Below are 24,149 nucleotides of genomic sequence, written 5' to 3'. Positions count from 1 at the left end.
GTGGTTAGCATAAATGCTTCACAGCTCCAGGGTCCCATTCCCAGCTGGGTCACTGTCTGTGTGGAGCCTGCACGTCCTCCCCCTGTGTGCGTGGGTTTCCTCCGGGTGCTCCGGTTTCCTCCCACAGTCCAAAGATGTGCGGGTTAGGTGGATTGGCCATGCTAAATTGCCCGTAGTGTCCTAATTAAAGTAAGGTTAAGGGGGGGGTTGTTGGGTTACGGGTATAGGGTGGATACGTGGGTTTGAGTAGGGTGATCATGGCTCGGCACAACATTGAGGGCCGAAGGGCCTGTTCTGTGCTGTACTGTTCTATGTTCTATACCGAATAATAATGCTAAACTGATCGCTGGATGCATTATCTTGTGTTGAATCAACCTGAATAGAATAATATTTTGCTTGAGAAACTTCATGACTTTCTTTCTTTCTTGTATCATATTCTTCATAATTTTGATTAACATGTTTATAGTTGTTTTACTCAGGTATGTAACAAGTCCACGACGGCCTTTACTTTGAGCCTTTCCTTGTTGCTCTAATCGTTTGATTCTTTGTTTAGACTTGTTTTGCACTGCAGAAACGTGAGCTGCCATAATGGGGTCATATTTTTCCATCAACTGCACTGTAGCTAAAAAATTCCCATGATTCTGAACCTCATTATCTAGAGTGTAGGCCGATTCATTTCTGTGACATCGAAAAGGAAGTGCTTGCTTGCCTAACATCTTTATGATGTCTATAATCCTCATGACAATACTTCTCTGCTTCAATACTTCTTCTTTCCTTTTAATTAGTGATGCTGCAAAACATTTATCTAAGGTGCCATCATTAACCACACTGATATATTGCTGAGCATTTCTGACATGTGTTGTTGGCGATTCATGTAAAGTCAAGCTCTGGCTAATACGCCTGTAGTCACTAAAGCCACATACAAAGGGTGATGGATTACAAGTGTTGGGAAACTCAAAGGCTAAGCAGTATGAACAATATAAGCATCTATTTTCTTTGTTATATGTTAGCCATTTTCTTGGGACTGAGTCATTCATAATTTTCCTCTCATACAAACGAGCATCAAATGGCAGATCAAGTGGCTGAAGTGGATGTTCAGCAAAAAACTGTTTTAGCTTTGCTCGTGATGGATATTGGAAGATTCCAGTAATTGATCTTTCATTTTCTTGCGTAGGTTCATTTACAGGATGTGCTTCAGAAACCAAGTCATTTATGCTTGAAGGAATATCTGATTTCCTGTCACTAGTTGAAGCTATGTGTTCAGATGTTGCAACTACAGGCAGTACAGATACCGGAACAAGGAAGCCAGAAGAAATATTGGGCCTGGGTTGATTAGTAATGGATGCACTTGTATTTGTCTCTACATTCAAAGTAGCTCTTCTCTGTTCTTGTAACTCCCATGTCACTGCATCATCACCATGAGCATTGTTTCTTGCTTCTTGATTATTTGTTGCAGAACTGGATATTGATGTGGATTGTGCTTGTGGTATTATAAACTCTGTAATAGGTCTGCATCGCTTGGCTGATTCCTTCCTTTCTGCTTCTTTTTGTTCTTTGCATTTTAGTGACCCAGATTTATGCTTTTTCTTTTCCATGTTGGTAGGGGTAATATTCCTGAAATAAAAACTTAATTAAAAATAGCCCACATTGGGAAAAATGAATATTGATGATTGCAAGAATAACTTGAAGGAACGTCAGATAAACCCCTACTTGATAAAAAATATAAAATAACTTACTTACACTTCAATAGGCTATGTTCATTAGTCAATACTACTGTGGCCTATGCAGCTTCAGAAGAGGAGACAATCCACTGTCCAGTGTTCACACCAGCAAGCAACTGAGACAACTGTTGAAACTTAGAAGTTTGGTCCGACTATAGTAAGACATTAAGAATGGTCCCACGACCAAAGTTAACATGTCCAGTTTGATACCAGTGTAGTGTTACAAGTCGCAACCCTTTGAGTTTATCGATCATGGTTTATCACTTCAATATCTTTGACCTCATGATTCACGGTCAAAGGTACCGCTTCTCCTTTTCGGTGACCTCACGACCCTATGTACTGCTTAATATCCTTTCAAGTTGCCGACCATCTCAAATCACGAACTGTAACTTTATCTTTAAATTCACACACTCTTGCTGAAAACGTGGTTTTCCAACTATGTCCGACCCGGGTGAACCAGCTCCCCCCCCCCTCCACTCCTTTTCACATCCGTTTAACACTGCTTCATTCCTTCATACACTGAGTGATTATTTGTTTGTTTCTTTATTGCATTTTTATTTGGTATTGCTCTTTTTAAAAACAATTATATTTTGTTAAGTTAGAATACAAATCTCAGGAAAGAAGTTGGAGATTTATTTATCTAATTAATTATAATTTTTAAGGGCCCTTCAGAGATTCACGGGCCCCTTCTTGGCTCTCCGGGCCCCGGACCGATGTACCGGCTGAACCAAGTCTACTGCTTGCTATCCTTTGAAGTTGCCGACCATCTCAAATCACGAATTGTAACTTTACCTTTAAATTCACACACACTCTTGCTGAAAACATGGAATTTCCTTAATTATGCCCGACCCGGGGCCCCCTATTCCACATCCTTCCACTACCTCCCCTGCTTCGTTCCTTTTCACGCACTGCTTATTTGTGTCCTGTTCTCTTTTTTTTCTTATTCCTTTTTATTACTAAAACAGTTGTCTGTGTTTGTTTCTTTATTGCCCACTTGCCATTGGGCAAGCTGAAACCCTGGCCAGTCCGCCACTGAACCCGAGCTGTTGGTAACAATGTGAAGAGACTGTGGGATCTGGACTGCTGTCTATTTGTAACATCAGAGAACTGAAGCATGTCTACAACTGCAATGAGAGAGTGAGTCTGTGCTGCTCCTCCCCTCCCATCAATACCTATCTTCACTCCAAAAGCTGGCAGCTCTGACAATGCAGCACTCCCTCCATAATGTACATGAAAGCAGAGACATGCTGCTCTACATCTTGTATCCACTGGAGGGGTTTAGAATGCAACATTCCTGAGTCCTGCTGCCAACTTGCTCAAACTTGTTTTGTGTTTCCGTAATTCACTTCCTCCTCCTACCTCTGAAATTGGATATGAGTGGTTCCTGGATTCATGGTCTGATGAGTCACAGAGCGACAGGTTTAAAAACAAGCTGAGACAGAGGGAGACTGACAGTGCAAAGGACAAACGCTCATAGAAAAGAGATTGACGAGGAGCACGGGCAGAGAAAATAGTGTTAAGGAAGCTTCAAGTTGGAGAGTAAAGGGCTGTGATAATTCACAATGTTTGCCAGTTGTGTGTGTTTGGTATTTCTGATTTGGTGCCGGGTTTTAAATCGTTCAGCAGCAGCGAATGAAGAGACTCCGGCTGATGATGTGAATGCTGTCAGAAACAGGACATTGTTAACTGTCCCCAGTAACACACCCATTCCACCAGTATCCACCTGGGGCAACAAGATTAAAGGAACGGCTTCACGTGGACGAGATGCTGCTTCAGGTGAATCTTTGCCTCAGTAATATTAATCTGGACTCCTTGCTGATCAGTACTGTTTTGGTGTAAAGGGGTGGATTTTAAAGATCTGGGCATTGTACAGAGCAGGGTCTGCAACCTATCAGAAGTGACATGTTAAATCCCGGCTTGGGTCACTGTCTGTGCGGAGTCTGCACGTCCTCCCCGTGTGTGCGTGGGTTTCCACCGGGCGCTCCGGTTTCCTCCCACAGCCCAAAGATGTGCAGGTTAGGTGGGTTGGCCATGCTAAATTGCCCTTAGTGTTGGGTGGGATTACTGGGTGAAGGGGGTAGGGTGGAGATGTGGGCTTGGGTAGGGTGCCCTTTCCAAGGGCAGGAGCTGACTAGATGGGCCAAATGTCCTACTTCCACATTGTAAATGCTATGATAAATCTTAATTTAGCACTCTGACATTAGAGTGGGGAGCTGGTGGCATAGTGACATTGTCGCTGGATTAATAATTCAGAGACCCAGTATAATGATTTGGGGACCCGGGTTCCAATTTAAATTCAATGAAATATCTGGAATTAAAAGTCCAATGAAATGGTTGTCGTCAAAACCCATCGAATGTCCTTTAGGGGAGGAAATCTGCCGTCCTTGCCTGGTCTGGCCTACATGCGACTCCAGACCCACAGCAATGTGGGTGACTCTTCTGAAATGGCCGAGCAAATGACTCAGTCGCTACAACTGGACGGACCACCCAGTATTGACCCAGGTGGTCAACAACAGAAACAACAACAACAACACACCCAGCCCTGCCAACCCTGCAAACTCCTCCTTACTAACATCTGGGGCTTGTGCCAAAGTTGGGAGGGCTGTCTGACAGACTAATTAAACAGCCTGACATAGTCACACTCACAGAATCACACCTTACAGACAATGTCCCAGACACCACTCTCTGGATTTGGATTGGATTTATTGTCATGTGTACCGAGGTACTGTGAAAAGTATTGTTCTGCGTACTGTCTAGGCAGATCGTTCCATATATGAAAAAACATGGGACATAAGATCAATACACAATGTAAATAGATAGACATAGTAGCACAGTGGTTAGCACTGCTGCCTCACAGCACCGAGGTCCCAGGTTCGATCCCGGCTCTGGATCACTGTCCGTGTGGAGTTTGCACATTCTCCCCGTGTTTACGTGGGTTTCGCCCCCACAACCCAAAGATGTGCAGGCTAGGTGGATTGGCCACGCTAAATTGCCCCATAATTGGAAAAAATGAATTGGGTAGTCTAAATTTATAAAAACCAATATGGGGCAGCACGTGGCGCAGTGGTTGGCACTGGGACTATGGCGCTGAGGTCCCAGGTTCGTATCCCGGCTCTGGGTCACTGTCCGTGTGGAGTTTGCACATTCTCCCCGTGTCTGTGTGGGTCCCACCCCCACAACCCAAAGATGCGCAGGGTCGGTGGATTGGCCATGCTAAATTGCCCCTTAATTGGAAAAAAATAATTGGGTACTCTAAATTTAAATAAATATAGATAGGCATGGGGTGAAGCATATGGAGTGTAGTACTATTCAGTAGAGAAGATGTGTGGAGAGATCAGTTCAGTCCATAAGATGGTCATTTAGGAGTCTGGTAACAGCGGGGAAGAAGCTGTTTCTGAGTCTGTTTGTGCGTGTTCTCAGACTTCTGTATCTCCTGCCCGATGGAAGAAGTTGGAAGAGTGAGTAAGCCGGGTGGGAGGGATCCTTGATTATGCTGCCCGCTTTCCCCAGGCAGAGGGAGGTGTAGATGGAATCAATGGATGGGAGGCAGGTTCGTGTGATGGACTGGGCGGTATTCACGACTGTGAGGAGAGATTGAATAAACTGGAATTGTTCTCCTCAGAGAGACGGAGGCTGAGGGGTGACCTGATAGAAGTTTATAACATTATTAGGGCTATAGAGAGGGTGAACAGTTGGAGGCTTTTTCCGGAAATGACATTTACAAGGGGGCACAGGCTCAAGGTGAGGGGGGGATGGTTCAGTAGAGATGTGCAGGGGAAGTATTTTACACAGAGGGTGATGGTGGCCTGGAATGCACTGCCAAGTGAGGTGGTTGAGGCAGATACGTTAGCGACTTGAAGACTGATCTGGATAGACTCATGAACAGCTGGGGTATAGAGAGAAAAAGGTGTTTGATCGAGATAGGACACTTAATCGGCACAGGCTTGGGGGGCCAAAGGGCCCGTTCCTGAACTCATAGAATCATTGAATTTACAGGAGGCCATTCGGCCCATCAAGTCTACATCGGCCCTTGGAAAGAACACCCTACCCAAGCCCACATCTCCGCCCTATCCCCATAACCCAGTAACCCCACCTAAACTTTTTGGACACTGAGGGCAATTTAGCATGGCCAATCCACCTAACCCGCACATCTTTGGACTGTGGGAGGAAACCGGAGCACCCGGAGGAAACCCACGCACACACGGGGAGGACGTGCAGACTCCACACAGACAGTGACCCAAGCCGGGAATCAAACATGAAACCCTGTTGCCGCGATTCTCCGCTCCCCACGCTGGGTGGGAGAATCGCGGGAGAGCCCCCCGACTAATTTCACGACGACACGTTTTTCACGGCGACCGGCGATACCCTGACCCGGATGGGCCGAGCGGCCTGCCGTTCGCGACCGGTTCACGACGGCGGCAACCATACCTGGTCGCTGCCATCGTGAAATCGCCGTGAGATGCCCGTTTGGGGCTTGTAGGGGGCCTGGTGGGGAATGAGCACCATGGCTGTGCTCGGGAGGGGACAGGCCCGCGATCGGTGCCCACTGACCGTCGGGCGGCGTCTCAATCGGACGCACTATTTCCCCCCCGCCGACCCGCAAGATCAAGCTGCCACGTCTTGCGGGGCGGCTGAGGGGCAAGACGGCCACCGCGCACGCGCGGGTTCGAGCTGTCAGCCGTCATGACGTCAGCTGCGCACGCGCGAGTTGGAGCCGGCCAACCTGCGCATGCGCGGCTGAGGTCACATAGGTGCCACCGTCGCGTCACTCTCGGCGCGCCTCCCGGTGGCCGAGAGTTACGGAGCGCCGCTCCTAGCCCCGCCGGGAGGGGAGACTAGGGGGCGAGGAGCGGCCTCCGAGGCTGTCGTGAAACTCGGCCGAGTTCACGACGGCTCTCCCGATTTTTCCCGGGAGCGGAGAATTCCGCCCTGTAGCTGTGAAGCAACAGTGCTAACCACTATGCTTCTGTACCGTGTTGTTCTTTGACTCTCTGTAGTTTCTAACGGTCTTGGGCCGAGCAGTTGCCATACCCAGGCTGTGATGCAGGCAGATAGGATGCTTTCTATGGTGCATCTGTAAAAGTTGGTAAGAGTCAATGTGGACATGACAACATTCCTGAGTTTCCTGATGAAGTATAGGCGCTGTTGTGCTTTCTCGGTGATAGTGTTGACGTGGGTGGACCAGGACAGATTGCTGGTGATGTGCACCCTGAGGAATGTGAAACTGCTAACTGTCATAATATCCACTCATGGATATAATGAGATGCAAACAGGCAGTGATTGACACACAGGATAGCCAATGAACACACACGATACAGAACAACCAATCACCAGACAGGACACTGCCACTATAAAATACTCGCGGCATTAAGACTCTGCCTCTTCTCACTGGATACAACTACAGAGATAGTTAGAGTGCACAAGGCAATGAGCACCGTGTCCATGTGACAGAGAGCTAATCTGGTCAAGCCAGTAGGAGGTTATCAGTTTAGATTAATCGAGTGTCAACCCACAGCAGATTATTTACAGCAATCAGCAAGTTCAATAAAACAGTGTTGGACCATCTCCTGTGTCGGAAGCCTGATTCGAGTCTCGCTGCATCCAGTTGCAGTCGATGTTAGACCAACTCAGATAACACATCATGGTACCAGAGAGCTATTAACTCTAATGAACCTACCTCGAGTGAATCTGCAATGACCAGCCGCAGCCATCCAGCGGCATGGAAAAGGTCCAACCTTCTCTCCGCAACTCCGGATCTCCGGCAACCTCGGCACCAACTGGAAAGTCTTCAAACAGAAGTTCCTCCTGTGTATAGAGGCCTCCGATGCCAGGAATATCGCGCTGTTCCTGTCGACTGCGGGGGATCACCCCATCCATATCTATAACTCGCTCACGTTTGCCGATGGCGAAGACAAGACGAAGTTCAAGACGGTTCTGCTGAAATTCAACAGCCACTGCGACATTGAGGTGAATGAGAGCTTTGATCAGTACATCTTCCAGCAGAGGCTTCAGGGTAAGGATCAACCTTTTCACTCCTTCTTGACCCATCTCCGCATCCTAGCGCAGCCATGTAATTATGACTCGACGGCTGATTCCATGATCCGGGATCAGATCGTTTTCGGGGTCCAGTCTGACTCCCTGCGGGAGCAGCTACTCAAAATCAAACAGTTGACCCTCTCCGTCGCCATTGAAACGTGTGTTGTCCATGAGCATGCCAGGAATCATTACTCCCACATCAGGGCGGCAGAAAATGCAAAACTAGCCTCCCACGAGGCAGAAAGGGTACAGGCCATCGCAAAGATGCAAGGCCTGAGCATCGAGGAGAGTGGCCAGTTCTCACGCTTTTCCCGGGCCTCCACGGATGTGCGCCACGACGGGTAGGGCGATGAGGCCGGAGACCCTACTGTGCATGTGCGAAAGTCGGCCGACCACACTGCTCATGCGTGACGGCGCACAGAACACGCTGACGTCAGCATCGTGACGTGTCCAAATTGTGGCTCCGCCCATGTAAAGCAGCAATGTCCGGCCAAAGGAAGGCGATGTCTACAGTGTGGGAAGCCTGGGCATTACGCGGCCTTATGCAGGTCTGCTCCACCGACCCACAGCCAGCGATCCCAGCTGCAGCGTAGACGTGTCCGCTGCGTACAACAAGGCATGCAGGATTCAGATCCCGACAGCCCAACGGACCCCAATGCTGACTGCCTCAAGTCTCTGTATCGGGTGGGCATCATAACCACACGCGAGCTGGTCCCCACCGTGCCTGCAAACCGCCTTTCAGTCCTGAGTGTGGATTTTGCCGACGAGTGGTAGGCTGTCATCACGGTCAACCAGTCTCGCATCCGATTCAAATTGGTCACTGGCACGTCTGCGAATCGCATATCACAGTCAGACCTCGACAGCCAGACCTCAGATCCGAAACCAACCCAGCATTCTTCCACTAACCTGCCAGCTCCTTGACTACAATGGCAATGCCATAGCTGCCAGTGGATCATGCCAGCTCGCTGTATCTCACAAGGCAATCAAGGCGATGTTATGATTCAAGGTCGTCCGGCTTGACAAGGCATCCCTGCTTGGTGCTCGCACATGCAAACTCCTGAATCTGGTCCAGCAAGTCCATACCATGTCCTCCACACCTGGGACTGCCTCGCCCAATGCGAATTTATAGGCTGAGATAGATGACATTCTCACGCAATACCACAACATGTTTGATGGGATGGGCACGCTCCCATATTGCTACAAGCCGAATGCCACCGAATGCTCACTGGGCTAAATCGCTGGCTTTTAAAGCAGACCAAGCAGGCCAACAGCACGGTTCGATTCCCGTACCAGCCTCCCCGGACAGGCGCCGGAATGTGGCGACTAGGGGCTTTTCACAGTAACTTCATTGAAGCCTACTCGTGACAATAAGCAATTTTCATTTCATTTTTAATTTCATTTCCATCCATGCATCGCGCCGGGTGCCGACTCCTCTCAAGGATCATCTGAAAACGCAGCTACGAGAGCTCCAAGACCAGGGTATCATCTCAAAGGTCCCGGAACCAACAGACTGGGTCAGCTCCATGGTCTGCGTCAAGAAGCCCTCTGGTGAACTCCACATTTGCATTGATCCCAAAGACCTGAATCGCAACATCATGCGAGAGCACTACCCAATCCCAAAACGTGAAGAATTAACCTGCGAGATGGCTCATGCCAAATGTTTCACCAATCTGGACGCCTCACAGGGTTTCTGGCAGATGCAGCTGGATGATTCCAATAGAACGCTGTGTACGTTTAACACTCCGTTCGGCAGGTATTGCTACAACCGATTGTCTTTTGGCATCATTTCAGCTTCTGAAGTCTTTCATCGAATAATGGAACAAATGATGGAGGGCATTGAGGGGGTGCAAGTCTATGTGGACGACGTGATCATCTGGTCCACAATGCCCGAGGATCACATTGCTCGCCTTAGACAGGTTTTTCAAAGAGTCCATGAGAATGGCCTCCAGCTCAACAGGGCCAAATGCTCATTTGGTGGGTCCGCTATCAAGTTTCTGGGTGACCACATTTCCCAGCAGGGTGTGCAACCTGACGCTGACAAGGTGCTGGCAATTAATGCCATGAAGACCCCAGAGGACAAAAAGGCGGTCCTACGTTTCCTTGGGATGGTAAATTTTCTAGGAAAATTAATTCCCAACATGGCATCCCACACCACAGCCCTCCGGCAACTCGTCAAAAAGTCCACAGTGTTCCAGTGGCTTCCCGCACATCAAGCGGAGTGGCTTGAGCTGAAGGCGAAGCTCACCACAGCCCCAGTACTGCCCAACCAAGAATACCAAGGTACCCACAGATGCAAGCCAGGACGGCATTGGGGCGGTGCCCCTCCAGCGAGACGACTCCTCATCCTGGGCTCCAGTGGCATACGCCTCCAGGGCCATGACTCCGTCCGAACAACGGTCTGCCCAGATCGAAAAAGAATGCTTGGGTCTCCTGACAGGAATAGTCAAGTTTCATGACTACATATACGGTCTGCCAAAGTTCACGGTGGTGTTGCACGTTTTACTGTGGTTGTAAAACGCGTTTATTGGAGTGTATTAACACGCCTCCGAGTTCGACGTGTGCTTAACACTACTAGGCTCTGTTCTATGTAATTATTTAGCTCTGGAGTCGCCAGTTGCCGTATAGGCAACGTCACAAGTATTCCAAGGTCAAGTTCAAAGTAATAAAGACGATACACCGATTAGTAAGGTTCAAACAATCAATATTTATTATACAGTTATAATAAATACTCATGCACACCCTAAGAGACTAAGCTATAACTAAACTTTAAGTGAACAGAATACTTATCTAACAGGAACAGGCAAGGTCAGAGAACGAGGCCTTCGTCCTGGTCTTGTACTGCAGCCTTCAGCAAGCGTTCTGGTACTTTGGGGTCTAGTGGGCTTGGATCGCGTAGCGAGCGTTGAACTTACGGTTTCGGCGGCTGGTGCTCAACGGCTGGAGTCAGGATGCAAGATGTCAATCAGAGCCGGAGCACGAGTTTAACAGACCGGGCTCTGTGGGGAATTTGCTTTTATACCCCTCTCTAATGTCCTTGCCCCCTTCTAGGCGGGCTCTACCTTTCGGTACCGATTGGAACGTTTCCAAACGGCTACCTTCGAAATCCTCCAATGCGGGGGCTTCCCTCGATGTTGGGGGGTGGTTTCGATATTCTTTACTCTGGTGCCATCCTGTCTGCTCCACCAATTAAGTGCTACATTGAGATGGAAATGTTGCCATTGTGTGTGCCTGGATCTGGGCTGCCTCATCAGAATGTTAAGCGTTTTGCCATTAACACCTTTGGCTTGGAGATCTGCACCTGGCCAGAAAACTGGTTTGCTGCTTGCAAAATGCTAATTAGTTGAGAGCAGGCTGTCTGTTCTTACTAAACAGGCTTTCCCTGCTGTCTTCCATTTTAGTTTGGCTCAGTGTCCATTTTGCGTGGCCAGCATGGCTACATTCCCTCCTTGTGATCCTCACAATCATACTATTGTGAAGGATCACCTATGTACTTTGCCTTCCTTGTGTTCTGACCTCTTGCCAGTTCCTGTTCTACTCTATCTTAAACTATGGGAAGAAGAAAAAAAAATTTTAACTAACATCTCTACTTGGCCCTATGTCAAAGGGACATGCATTACTACAACTGGGAACCTCTACCTGTCACTATTAACCTTAACCTTAACTTAACATTTCATCACTCTAAAATCTTAACCATTCACACCACAACATCACACTTCCCAACTCGGCAGTCGAGTATGGAACAATATAATACATGGCTGAATTTTTATTTACAGAGTGTTGTAATCAGTGAGGGGTTGAGGGGTTTGGTGGAATCCGAAGATGGGGGATTGAACTCTATAGATGGGTGAGGTGCTGGAACGAGAGGCTCTCCTCTTCCATTTCCTCAACCTGAGGGTCTGCACTAGTATGATGAGGATCGCGATCACCAACAGTGATTCGATTATATAGGACATGGAGTACCACGTCATGAATTTAGTACACCAGGTCTGAACCTCGCTGATCAGAGCTGAGCACTGGGGGTTTGCTGTAATTGAAACATTTACGGTGGGGGTTGTGGGGGAAACGTGTCTTGTTTCCACACATATACATATAACATTAAACAGTAATAAGTGGGCTTCCATCATTTTGCTGTTCTTCTTCTTTCTCTTCCTTCTTCCTCCGGTATTGACAATCCTGGCTTCGACCTCTGTCTCGTCCTTTGAAACCTTTGGGATCAAGCACAGTATCTGTCAATACACAGTTTAAGACCTTTACTTGTTAGTGCATCTGTCTTTCAAAACCCAATTGACCCTTTAAAATGACTGGCTAAGTCACACCCTGTGACTCCCCTCATTTTTTTTTTTCAAAAAGCGAATTTAAAGACCAGCATACACCTAACAATCCTTCCTTCTGCGAGCCGTCTCGCAGGCTTTGCTGATTTACCATCCGAATGTTCCCGGATGTAAATAGCATGTGGGATGGTGGCCGAAGGGCTACCTAACGTAAAATGAAAACAAACTTTGAAACAAACATCCGAATGAGTTGCGTATGGGCCGCGACGGGTACGAGTTGGATGGAATCCCCGGGTAGGGCGTGCTGTGCCATACCCGAGCTTGGCTGACCAAGGGTTGGTTCTCAGACAGGGCGGGTCCTCAGTGCCGTTTGTCCACTGCCTGAGTAACCTGGAAAGAAACGGGTACGAATGTGTTGACCATGACTTGCAGCCTCTATTTCGCCGAATAGAGGGGCACCTAAAAAAAAACCAAGGGAGCCAAGATGCTCCAACTGAGGACATCACTGAAGTTCTCAGAAATATCTGCAGATAAACTATTTGGCGTGTGGCCTTACAACTTTGGAAAAGATCTCCAATCAAACCGAAGTTCTCAAAAGTTTCGGCAGACAAACTAACGTGTATGTGAGGTGGTCACAATCTTTTCAGCTGAAAAGAAGATGTCCATCCTCCAGCTGAACAATGTACAATCCTGAGACAAACAACATAAAACGAAGACAAACATACGTGCAGGTTCCATCAGAAAGGACATCGTTTCCCTCAAACGATTCCTATTTTACATCATCTGGACACCTCACTTTTCCTCTGCCTCTGTGAACAGGGTCACAAAGGGGTTGCCGTGTCGGGATTCAGACATTGCGTCGTCCTGCTCTCCCGGATCCCACACCCTTGTGTGGATCAGGCATGAAATTTTGGAATTGTGTGACCGGGGGTCACTTTCATCATTGCGGACAAGTCTGTAGGAATTGTCCCTGTGCCATTGTGTAGTGTCGAGTGTGTTGTCGGGGTAGTCGGGGTCGGGTGGTGGTTCTGGATATTTGAGGTAGGTGACTTCCATGGGGTCACTGGAGTCGGGGTCGTAGTTGGTGCAGTGTGGGCTGTATGGCTGTGTGCTGTCGCTGTCTTCAGAGTCAGTGTCAGTCCTGCTGTCTCTGCTGTGGCAGCTTGTGGGCGTGTCGGGGCGTGGTCTGTAGTGGTCTGTGGGCGGAGTCGTGGGCGAGTCCGTTGATGAACTGGTCTGTGAGGGGGGTGGTGGAGAAGTGTTTCTGGTGGGCGGGGTGAAGTGTTCTGCTGCATCCAGCAGGACATGGTGAGCATGGTTGGCCTGTGTTCCATATGCCTTTAACTGGTTTATATGGAACCACGCGGTCTTCCCATTAGGATATTTGATCCTGTAAACGGAGGGGCTAATTTTGTCCGAAATTGAGTAGGGACCGGAATATTTTGGAGCCAAAAAACTGCTGGGGTTATAAACAGATAACATTACCTGTTGCCCAACCTGGAATTCTGTGGTGTGGACGGTCTTATTGAAACAGGCAGTACGTTGCTGTCGGCGTTTCCCTAGCTGGACTGCGGCTGCGATCTGTGCAGACCTCACAGTCTCAACTAGATCTTTAACTGCCTTTTCATGTGTGAGGGCCGTCACTTCGGGGCTTGTCATGTCCAGTCCTAAAAGGAATTCTGTACCTTTCATAGGGCGTCCGGTCATGAGTGTATGTGGTGTGTATCCTGTAGATGTGGAGACAGTGTTCCTTATGAACATGAGTGCAAATGGGAGCACTGAATCCCATGTGGAATTGTTCTGTTGAACCATTTTCCTGAGGGTAGTTTTTAGGGTCCGATTCATGCGCTCCACAATCCCGCTGGACTGTGGATGATACGCAATATGGAAGTTTTGTTTGATACCGAATATTGTCAGGACGTTCCTCATGACCCGTCCTGTAAAGTGAGATCCCTGGTCCGAATCGATACTTCGGGGTAAACCCCATCTCGTGAAGATGTGGTGGGTCAGGATCTTTGCAGCTGTCTTTGCTGTATTTGTTCGTGAGGGAAATGCCTCTACCCATTTGGTAAAGGTGTCGATGACCACCAGAACGTATTTATAGCCATTCCTACAAGGGGGCAATGGACCTATAAAGTCGATCTGGAGGTTTGTCCAAGGGCCGTTAACTGGGCGAGTATGCCGAAGTTGTGCCTTCTTAGAATACCTCTCCGGGTTATTCTGAGCACAAATCAGGCAATTCTCAATGTAGTGTGTGACATCAGTCCTGAGATTAGGCCACCAACAGAGTTGCCTGAGGTGCCTCGTTGTTGCATCAATTCCCTGATGCCCGTGTCCGTCATGGAACAAGGCAATCATCTGATTCCTGTCCTGCTTCGGGACCACATAAAGTTGGTCCTTAATGATCACACCCTCATGTGTGGTCAGTGTGTGTTTAAAGTGCTCGTACGCAGGCACAAAGTTTCCCTTGAAAACCTCCCTGAGGTCTCCGTCCTGTTTCTGTGCTGCTACGAGATCTTTAACCTCTGTTTGTGAGACTTGTACTGCGCTCACAGGGGCGCTAGCTGGTGCGCTAGCTGGGGGGGTCCATAAGTGTCCTCTCCTGGAACCTGCCTTAGCCAATGCGTCGGCTTTTACATTCCCAGGGGGTGATGACCTATGGTGGCTGCGAACTTTTATTATGCCGAAGGTCCTGTCCTTCGCTTTCTCTAGGATATGCTGGAGTAAGGGGGCTGATGGAAGGGGTTTTCCGTCTGCGGATACAAAACCTCGTGTCCTCCACAGGGGCAGAAAATCTGTTAGGCTATTGCATACATATAAGCTGTCTGAATATATGTCTGCTGGGCTGGGGAAAGAATCGGGGTGGTCCACTATATACGCTATGGCCGCTAGCTCTGCTGCCTGCGCGCCTAAGTGACCTGGTAACTTAAGAGCTATCTCTTCGAGAGCGCGCCCCTGCGCGTCCTCTACATAGATGCCGCATCCTGTGATACGCTCACCATTTAAAACTGTGGAGGAACCGTCTACATAAATCCTCAAGGGTCCACACGTGTCTGTGGGCTGGGGGCTTTGTTTTGGGTTCCCTATCTTCCTGGGGGGTGTTTTGGCTAAAAAGGGTCCTGTGTTATGCAGGGGAGCTACAATTTCACAGTCATGGGGCTGTCTGGGGTATTGGAGGTTGTCTGCTAAGTATGTGTGTGTGCGTGTCCGTTTTACAGTAATGTCCCGTCCTTGTAAAAGTAGGGTCCACCTAGCTGCCCTAATCTGGCTAACTGAACCGTCCTTCAGTCGACCGTCTAGTAGTAGCTGTGTGGGTGTATGTTCGGTTAGAATGGTGATGGGGTTTAGTCCGGTTATGTATGAAAAATACTGTACTGCCCAGAAGACAGCAAGGAGGTGCCTCTCACAGGCTGAAAATCCTTGTTCTACCGGGTCTAACAGTCGGGAGGCATAAGCCACTGGTCTTAGCTGCTCGTGCCGTTCCTGAAGCAACACGGCCGAGAGGGTCAGATCTGTGCTAGCTACCTCGATTGCGTACGGGGAAAGTTGGTCGGGGACTAGCAGCGCGGGTGCTGCACTAAGGGCTCGTTTTAACTCTTCCACAGCGCCTGTATGCTGCGGAAGCCATTCCCAGGGGGCTCCTTTCTTAAGGAGGTCTGAAAGTGGGGCGGCTTTTGTCGCGAATCCGTCTATGTGGTTCCGACAATAGCCAACCAGTCCTAAAAACGACCGGAGGGCTGAAACATTCTGGGGAAGGGGCAATTTGACGATCGAATCAATTCTTTTGAATTCGATCTCGCGTTTGCCGTGCGTGATGACTGATCCCAAATACATCACTTTACTTTCCAATATTTGGGCCTTTTTCGGGTTAACTTTACAGCCAATTTCAGTTAAGAGTTCCAGGAGTTCGGCCAGAAGCGAAATGTGCTCTGCCTTTGTGTCTGTCTGCAGTAGTAGGTCGTCTACATACTGTACCAGACATTCGGGTCGGGAAAATTTCTCTAATCCACTTGCCAGCTGTCGGTGGAAAATGGAGGGTGAATTGTGGAATCCTTGTGGGAGGCATGTCCACGTGTACTGCTGAGTTTTAAAAGTGAATGCGAATTTGTATTGGCACGCTTTTGCCAATGGTATGGACCAGAATCCGTTACTGATATCCAATACCGTGAAGTACTTGGCGTTGAGACCCTGCTTGAGCATGGTCTCGGGACTAGTAGCTACCGTTGGGGCTACTGCGGGGGTTACTTTATTGAGTTCCCGATAATCGATGGTCAGACGCCATGATCCATCGGGCTTCCTCACTGGCCAAATAGGGGCATTGTTGGTGGAGGCTACCGTTCTCAGTACACCTTGGTCCAACAAGCTACCTATAACCTTTTCTATTTCCACCTCTGCTTCAAGGGGAAATCTATATTGCTTTTGCGGTCGGGGGTCCTGTCCGGTAACATGAACTTGTCCAGTCATTCTGCCACAGTCATGACGGTGACTTGCAAATGCTGTCCTGTGTTTGTTTAGTAGGGCCTTAATTTGTCGGTCGGTGTGGAGTGTAGTCAGGTCGAATGAGTACTCTCCCACTGCGCTAATCCGATTAGCGTAGTCTCCTACTGTGAGGGTGGCTGGTGCTCTGTCTGCTCTAGCCATTCGCCAGACACACTGGTTCACTGGGTCGAACGACAAGCTGTGAGCGTTCATAAAATCTATCCCCAGGATGTGTTCTGCTGTCCTGGGAAGGTTTACTAGAACTACGGGGTGCCTTGTGCTAATGTTCCCTAGCTGGATCGCTACGGGTGCTGTGATATGTCCCTGCTGCGAGTGTCCGGTGAACCCGCTAAGTGTGATGGTGGAGATGGTCGGCCACGTGTCTGCGTGTGCCGTGGTTGTGGAGTTAATGGTGGTGCGGGATCCTCCTGTGTCCCACAGTAACTCTATGGGCTTCCCTTTGACTTTTGCTGTGACTACGGGCCTCCCTGATGAGTCCCATAGTGTGTCACAGACCCAAGTGGGGGAGCCCGAACACCGTCAGTTCGTCTCGTCCACATTGGTGGGTCCTGACTGTACTGCTACATTGTGGATGGGTTTTGCCTTACTGCGGTTCAGAGTGCCTGTCTGCTGGCCTCTCTGAGATCGCTGGGGTGCATTACACTCTTTTGCCCAATGCCCTAACTGTCCACAGTTATAGCATTCCTGTCCTTTCTGTTGAGGACTGCTCTTGCCTTCATTTACCCATGCGGGCTTCTGGTGCTCTCTGACTGCTTGGATATCTGCAGCAGCCTGAGCCTCTTCTGGGGATCTAACCTTTCCTTTTCCCTGAAGCGATTGCTCCCAAGCGCGGGACAATCTTTTCAGGACCCATTTTTCGTTATGGGCCTCTTCTGAGGGGTCATAGCTATTGCAAGCGCTCTGTCCTGCTTCTGTTGCGTGTGAGATAATTGTGCGCGTCCACTTAACCATGTTTTCACGGGTTAAATGCGCTCTATCTAACTGTCCGAAAACTGCGCTGAAATGAATCCACAGCCTTCCTGCGAATGCTGTGGGGTGTTCGGATCTTTTCTGCCTGCACTTATTCAATCCTTCTACGGGGTCACCTCTATTGTACCCGATGGCATCTAAAATGGCGGTGTGCATCTCCTCTAGGCTGCCTCCTGCCACGTTCTGTGGGTCGGGGAGGGCTGCTACTACACTCTGGTCTAAACTCAGCACGGTGAGCTTAACCTGCTCTCTCTCATCCAGGCCGTACATGGTAGCCTGCTGTTTTACTTTAGCGAAAAACTGGTGGGGGTCTGCGGTGGGGAGGAACGGAGTGATCTTTTCACAAGCGTCCCTTAGCTGGGTTACTGTTAAAGGGGTGGTGTAGGTTATGTCTGGGGCGCCTTCTGATTCGGCTTTTCTCTGCGTGGTTACGGGATTCATGGGTGCGGTTATGGTCTGAGCTGTGGGGGGTTGGGGTGCCTGTCGTTTCTGCTGAGCTGCGGGCGCACATGTTCCCTGAATATAACGCTGCGCTGTCTCGCTTAATTCCTGCCAATCTGGGGCGTTTTCTCCATCTAACTGTGCTCCAAAGGTGCTTTGGAAGCCATTCTGCACCGAAAGCAGAGATTGCAGTTCCGCAATCTGTTTCCTGCATTTCGCGTGGTCAACTGTGCTTTGTCTTTGTTCGGTCGTTGCAGCATGGAGTGCTCTCAAAGCTGCTTTGAGATCGGAACATTGCCTCTGCAATGCCTCCACCTGCTTTTCCGATTCCTGTCTTATCAGAACGGCACGTTGCACGTCCTGATAGGCTTTCTCATACTGGGTCTGGGAACTGTTCAGATGAGCTAGACAAGACTGGTGAGCCCTCTTGGCATCATCCACCTCTCTATCCTTCTCTGCCAACTTCCCTTTTAATTCCAGGTTTTCTTTCTCGACGTCCCTGACATCGACCTTACTCATCCTATTCCTCTCTTCTAAATCTGTCCGGAGCGTCCTGATGACCTCCTCTGCGCCTCGCAACTGTGCCAAACAGGACACAATCGCCATCGGCTTGCGTGCTTTACCTAGATTCCTTTTGTGTATTTGAGAGAGGTTCTCCCACCAAGTATGACCTATACTCCCGGGACCTGTCTCCTCATTTGCACAAAACTCTTTCCAAAGGGGCCATCCCTTTCCCTGTAAATATTTGCGGAGTTCCAGCTCCCACGTGGGACACTGGCCTACTCTGCTACTGCTGCTGGTCGCTGCGACCACAAACTTTGCTGGATCCATCAGACGTTCCATTGCCTGCATGGCCATTTCCTCTGACTCTCCTTTTATAATTTGGAACAGGGGGTTGCTGGGGTGGTGTTTCGAGAAAAGGGTACGGCTTACGCTATTTTCCGATCACAAAACTACCAAAAGTTTGTCGCAACAAAAAGCTTTCAGTTTTACCTTACAGCCCTGTTAGTACGCATGCACTAAAAACACTTCCGATTTTCGCTTATTATTTTGAACACCTTGAATACTTGTGATCTCTTTCTTTCTTTGCAATTTGGAGTTCTAATTCAAATTTCAGGGTCCTGGACGGTGTGGGGTTTCCACTTACAACCGTGTCCCGCCAGGAGGTCGCCACTAAATGTTGCACGTTTTACTGTGGTTGTAAAACGCGTTTATTGGAGTGTATTAACACGCCTCCGAGTTCGACGTGTGCTTAACACTACTAGGCTCTGTTCTATGTAATTATTTAGCTCTGGAGTCGCCAGTTGCCGTATAGGCAACGTCACAAGTATTCCAAGGTCAAGTTCAAAGTAATAAAGACGATACACCGATTAGTAAGGTTCAAACGATCAATATTTATTATACAGTTATAATAAATACTCATGCACACACTAAGAGACTAAGCTATAACTAAATTTTAAGTGAACAGAATACTTATCTAACAGGAACAGGCAAGGTCAGAGAACGAGGCCTTCGTCCTGGTCTTGTACTGCAGCCTTCAGCAAGCGTTCTGGTACTTTGGGGTCTAGTGGGCTTGGATCGCGTAGCGAGCGTTGAACTTACGGTTTCGGCGGCTGGTGCTCAACGGCTGGAGTCAGGATGCAAGATGTCAGTCAGAGCCGGAGCACGAGTTTAACAGACCGGGCTCTGTGGGGAATTTGCTTTTATACCCCTCTCTAATGTCCTTGCCCCCTTCTAGGCGGGCTCTACCTTTCGGTACCGATTGGAACGTTTCCAAACGGCTACCTTCGAAATCCTCCAATGCGGGGGCTTCCCTCGATGTTGGGGGGTGGTTTCGATATTCTTTACTCTGGTGCCATCCTGTCTGCTCCACCAATTAAGTGCTACATTGAGATGGAAATGTTGCCATTGTGTGTGCCTGGATCTGGGCCGCCTCATCAGAATGTTAAGCGCTTTGCCATTAACACCTTTGGCTTGGAGATCTGCACCTGGCCAGAAAACTGGTTTGCTGCTTGCAAAATGCTAATTAGTTGAGAGCAGGCTGTCTGTTCTTACTAAACAGGCTTTCCCTGCTGTCTTCCATTTTAGTTTGGCTCAGTGTCCATTTTGCGTGGCCAGCATGGCTACAGTGGAAACGGGTCACAGGCCCTTAGTCCCCATAAGCCAGAAGGATTTAAATGATATGGCATCACGGCTGCAGCGAATTGTTCTTCGTCTCCGCTGATATGATTTCAAACTCGTCTACAGACCGGATAAGGAGCTGATCATCGCGGATGCTCTATCCCAATCCATCGCCATCTACCCCACCTCGACCCATTTGTTTTCATTTCATTTCAACTGTCTTTTACCATTTCTTTCTTAATATACATTTAAATCGCACCCCCCCCCCCCCCCCGCCCCAATCTTATTCACCTTTCCTGCACCTTTCTCCTCTTTGCTCCCATTCCCCTCCCCCCACACCTACAGTTTACCCTCTGATGTTAGTTTCTCTGCTGTTTGGCCTCTCACATCTTTTGTCCTCTCTGGGGACTGCCATTAGCACTCTTTCCCCTTGGTATCTGTGGCCATTAACACTCTTTCCCCTTGGTATCTGTGGCCATTAGCACTCTTTCCCCTTGGTATCTGTGGCCATTAACGCTCTTTCCCCTTGGTATCTGTGGCCATTAACACTCTTTCCCCTTGGTATCTGTGGCCATTAACACTCTTTCCCCTGGGTATCTGTGGCCATTAACACTCTTTCCCCTTGGTATCTGTGGCCATTAACACTCTTTCCCCTTGGTATCTGTGGCCATTAACACTCTTTCCCCTGGGTATCTGTGGCCATTAACACTCTTTCCCCTTGGTATCTGTGGCCATTAACACTCTTTCCCCTTGGTATCTGTGGCCATTAACACTCTTTCCCCTGGGTATCTGTGGCCATTAACACTCTTTCCCCTGGGTTTCTGTGGCCATTAACACTCTTTCCCCTGGGTATCTGTGGCCATTAGCACCCGGTTTCCCTGGGTATCTGTGGCCATTAGCACCCGGTTTCCCTGGGTATTTGTGGCCATTAGCACCCGGTTTCCCTGGGTTTCTGTGGCCATTAGCACCCGGTTTCCCTGGGTATCTGTGGCCATTAACACCCGGTTTCCCTGGGTATCTGTGGCCATTAACACTCTTTCCCCTTGGTATCTGTGGCCATTAACACTCTTTCCCCTTGGTATCTGTGGCCATTAGCACCCGGTTTCCCTGGGTATCTGTGGCCATTAACACTCTTTCCCCTTGGTATCTGTGGCCATTAACACTCTTTCCCCTTGGTATCTGTGGCCATTAACACTCTTTCCCCTTGGTATCTGGGGCCATTAACACTCTTTCCCCTGGGTTTCTGTGGCCATTAACACTCTTTCCCCTGGGTATCTGTGGCCATTAGCACCCGGTTTCCCTGGGTATCTGTGGCCATTAGCACCCGGTTTCCCTGGGTATTTGTGGCCATTAGCACCCGGTTTCCCTGGGTTTCTGTGGCCATTAGCACCCGGTTTCCCTGGGTATCTGTGGCCATTAACACCCGGTTTCCCTGGGTATCTGTGGCCATTAGCACCCGGTTTCCCTGGGTATCTGTGGCCATTAACACCCGGTTTCCCTGGGTATCTGTGGCCATTAGCACCCGGTTTCCCTGGGTATCTGTGGCCATTAACACCCGGTTTCCCTGGGTATCTGTGGCCATTAGCACCCGGTTTCCCTGGGTATCTGTGGCCATTAGCACCCGGTTTCCCTGGGTATCTGTGGCCATTAGCACCCGGTTTCCCTGGGTATCTGTGGCCATTAGCACCCGGTTTCCCTGGGTTTCTGTGGCCATTAGTACCCGGTTTCCCTGGGTTTCTGTGGCTATGACTCATCTTCCATTCTCACTCCACAGTATATGTCTGTTAGCTTTGACAAAGAGTCATCGGACTCGAAACGTTGGCTCTTTCCTCTCTCTACAAATGCTGCCAGACCTGCTGAGATTTTCCAGCATTTTCTCTTTCGTTTCAGATTCCAGCATTCACAGTAATTTGCTTTTATTCAGCCATAACCTGTTCATGGACGGTCAGTGATCCGCTCGGCTACTCAGCTCCTGACCTCATTACAGCCTTGTTTCAAACATGGACAAAAGAGCAGAATGGCAGAGGTGAGGTGAGGGTGACTGCCCTTAACATCAAGGCAGCATTTGACCGAGTGTGGCATCGAGGAGCCCGAGCTAAACTCTCTGCTGGTTGGACTCATACGGCCCACCTGACAATACCCACCTGACACAGTCCACCTGACAGGGCCCACCTGACAGTGCCAAGGGTCAGTGCCAAGGGGTGAGGGCCATGAGCCTCCCTGAACAGGCGCCGGAATGTGGCGACTAGGGGCTTTTCACAGTAACTTCATTGAAGCCTACTCGTGACAATAAGCAATTTTATCTTATTTATCTTTTATACGTGGCACAAAGGAAGATGGTTGTAGTGGTTGGAGGTCAATCATCTGTTGCTCGTTTTACTGGAGTGTGATTAACACGCCTCCGTTTAAAGGCCGTGTGCTTAACACTACTATGGCTCTGTATGTGTAATTATGCTCGGAGTCGCCAGGTGCCGTATTGAGACACCGTCACAAGTATATCAAGGTCAGGTTCAAAGTAATAAATCCATACACCGATTAGTAAGTCCAAACGATTGGTGTTTATTATAACAAATATAATAAATACACATGCATACACCAAAGAGACTAACTTACTTCTAATACTAAACAACTAAATACTTATCTAGACAGGAACAGGCAAGGTCAGGGAGCAAGGCCTTCGTCCCGTTCTTGGTCTGTAACTTTCTGATTGGCAAAGTTGTCAAGATCTAGCAAGGTCTGGATCACGTAGCGATCGTTGTATTGGCACTTACAGTTCGATGGCTGATGCTCAACGCCCGGTGATGAAACTGGAGTCAGGATGCGATGTAACAGGTCTGGGCCGGAGCAAAACAACAGACCGAGTCATGTGCGGGACCTACTCTTATAGGTCCTAGAAGTCCGTGCCCCTTGGGGCGTGTTCTTTCACCTGCTAGGTATCGATTGGGTCTTTCCCAATCGATATCTTTCAAACTCCCCAATCTGAGGGTCGTTCCTCGATGGGTGGGGCGGTCCCTACGGTTCTTTGTGTTGGTTACTGTGGCGCCATTCTGTCTGGGCGTCTATGGAAAAGTATCCATTGATACTTAAATGTTCCTATTGTCTGGGGTCTGGATCTGGATCACCTCATTACTATGCAGATCTGTTTCCCATTTGCACCTTTGGCTGAAACTCTGCACCTGGCCAAAAACTGGTTTCTGTGCGTGCAGAATGCAAATTAGTCTTCTGCAAACTGCTTGTCCTCACTATGACTGTATTTCCCTGCAGTCTTAGCAGTTCTCCAATTTGTAGCCCAGTGTCCATCTTAGATGGCTACATTCCCTCCTTGTGATCCTCACGAGAAATTGTGAAGGATCACCTATGCACGTTGCTTCGAGTGCCTTTGGGTTCCCTCTTTGGGTTCCCTGACCTTAGCAAGTTCCTGGGCGTCTACGCTGTCTTTAACTATGGCAAGAAAAATGTTATCTCACATTTCTACTTGGCGCTATGTCAAAGGGGACATGCATTACCAATAACCGGGAACCTCTACCTATCACAAGTACTATCCTTATCTCATTTTAAACATTTTATTACAGTCTAAAAACCGTATCCATTCACACCACATTACATGTCACTTTCTGACTCGGCAGTCGAGTTCAGAACCATATAATACATTAGTATCTTCCTTATTCACATATTGCTTTATTCATTTCCTAGGCATCAAGGGGTTGGGGGGATTGGTGAAAACCGAAAATAGGGGATTGAACTCCGTAAATGGTTGAGGGGCAGGAACGGGAGGCTCTCCTTTTCCATTTCCTCAACCTGAGGGTCTGTACAATGATGCAAAGAATTGCAATCACCAACAGTGGTTCAATCACATACGACATGGAGTACCATGTCATGAATTTTGTGCACCAGGTCTGAACTTCGCTGATCAGTGCTGAGCACGGGGGAGTTGGTGTGAGGGAAACATTGACGGCGGGGGTTGTGGGGGAAACGTGACTTGCTTCCACATGTACAAATACAACAACGTTTAAAACTAATAGGTAGGCTTCCATCATGGTCTTCTCTTCGTTCTCTTTGTCCTCTTCCTTCTGTATGGCCGATCCTTGCC

At 48.8% G+C, this 24,149-nt stretch overlaps 1 protein-coding gene across 1 annotated transcript in view; it reads left to right on the top strand.

Moving 5' to 3' along the window:
* The first annotated feature begins 3,165 nt into the window (after nucleotides 1–3,165).
* LOC119963596 (snake venom metalloproteinase kistomin-like) overlaps nucleotides 3,166–24,149 on the top strand; it is a 130,153-nt gene continuing 109,169 nt past the window's right edge. Inside the window, exon 1 of the mRNA XM_038792927.1 lies at nucleotides 3,166–3,497. Coding sequence (XP_038648855.1) covers nucleotides 3,284–3,497 — 214 coding nt within the window. The 5' untranslated portion in view covers nucleotides 3,166–3,283. The remainder of the gene's footprint in view (nucleotides 3,498–24,149) is intronic.

This window comes from Scyliorhinus canicula, chromosome 3, assembly GCF_902713615.1.
Source record: "Scyliorhinus canicula chromosome 3, sScyCan1.1, whole genome shotgun sequence".
Lineage (NCBI taxonomy): Eukaryota > Metazoa > Chordata > Chondrichthyes > Carcharhiniformes > Scyliorhinidae > Scyliorhinus > Scyliorhinus canicula.
This window is presented reverse-complemented; position numbering and strand designations above follow the sequence as displayed.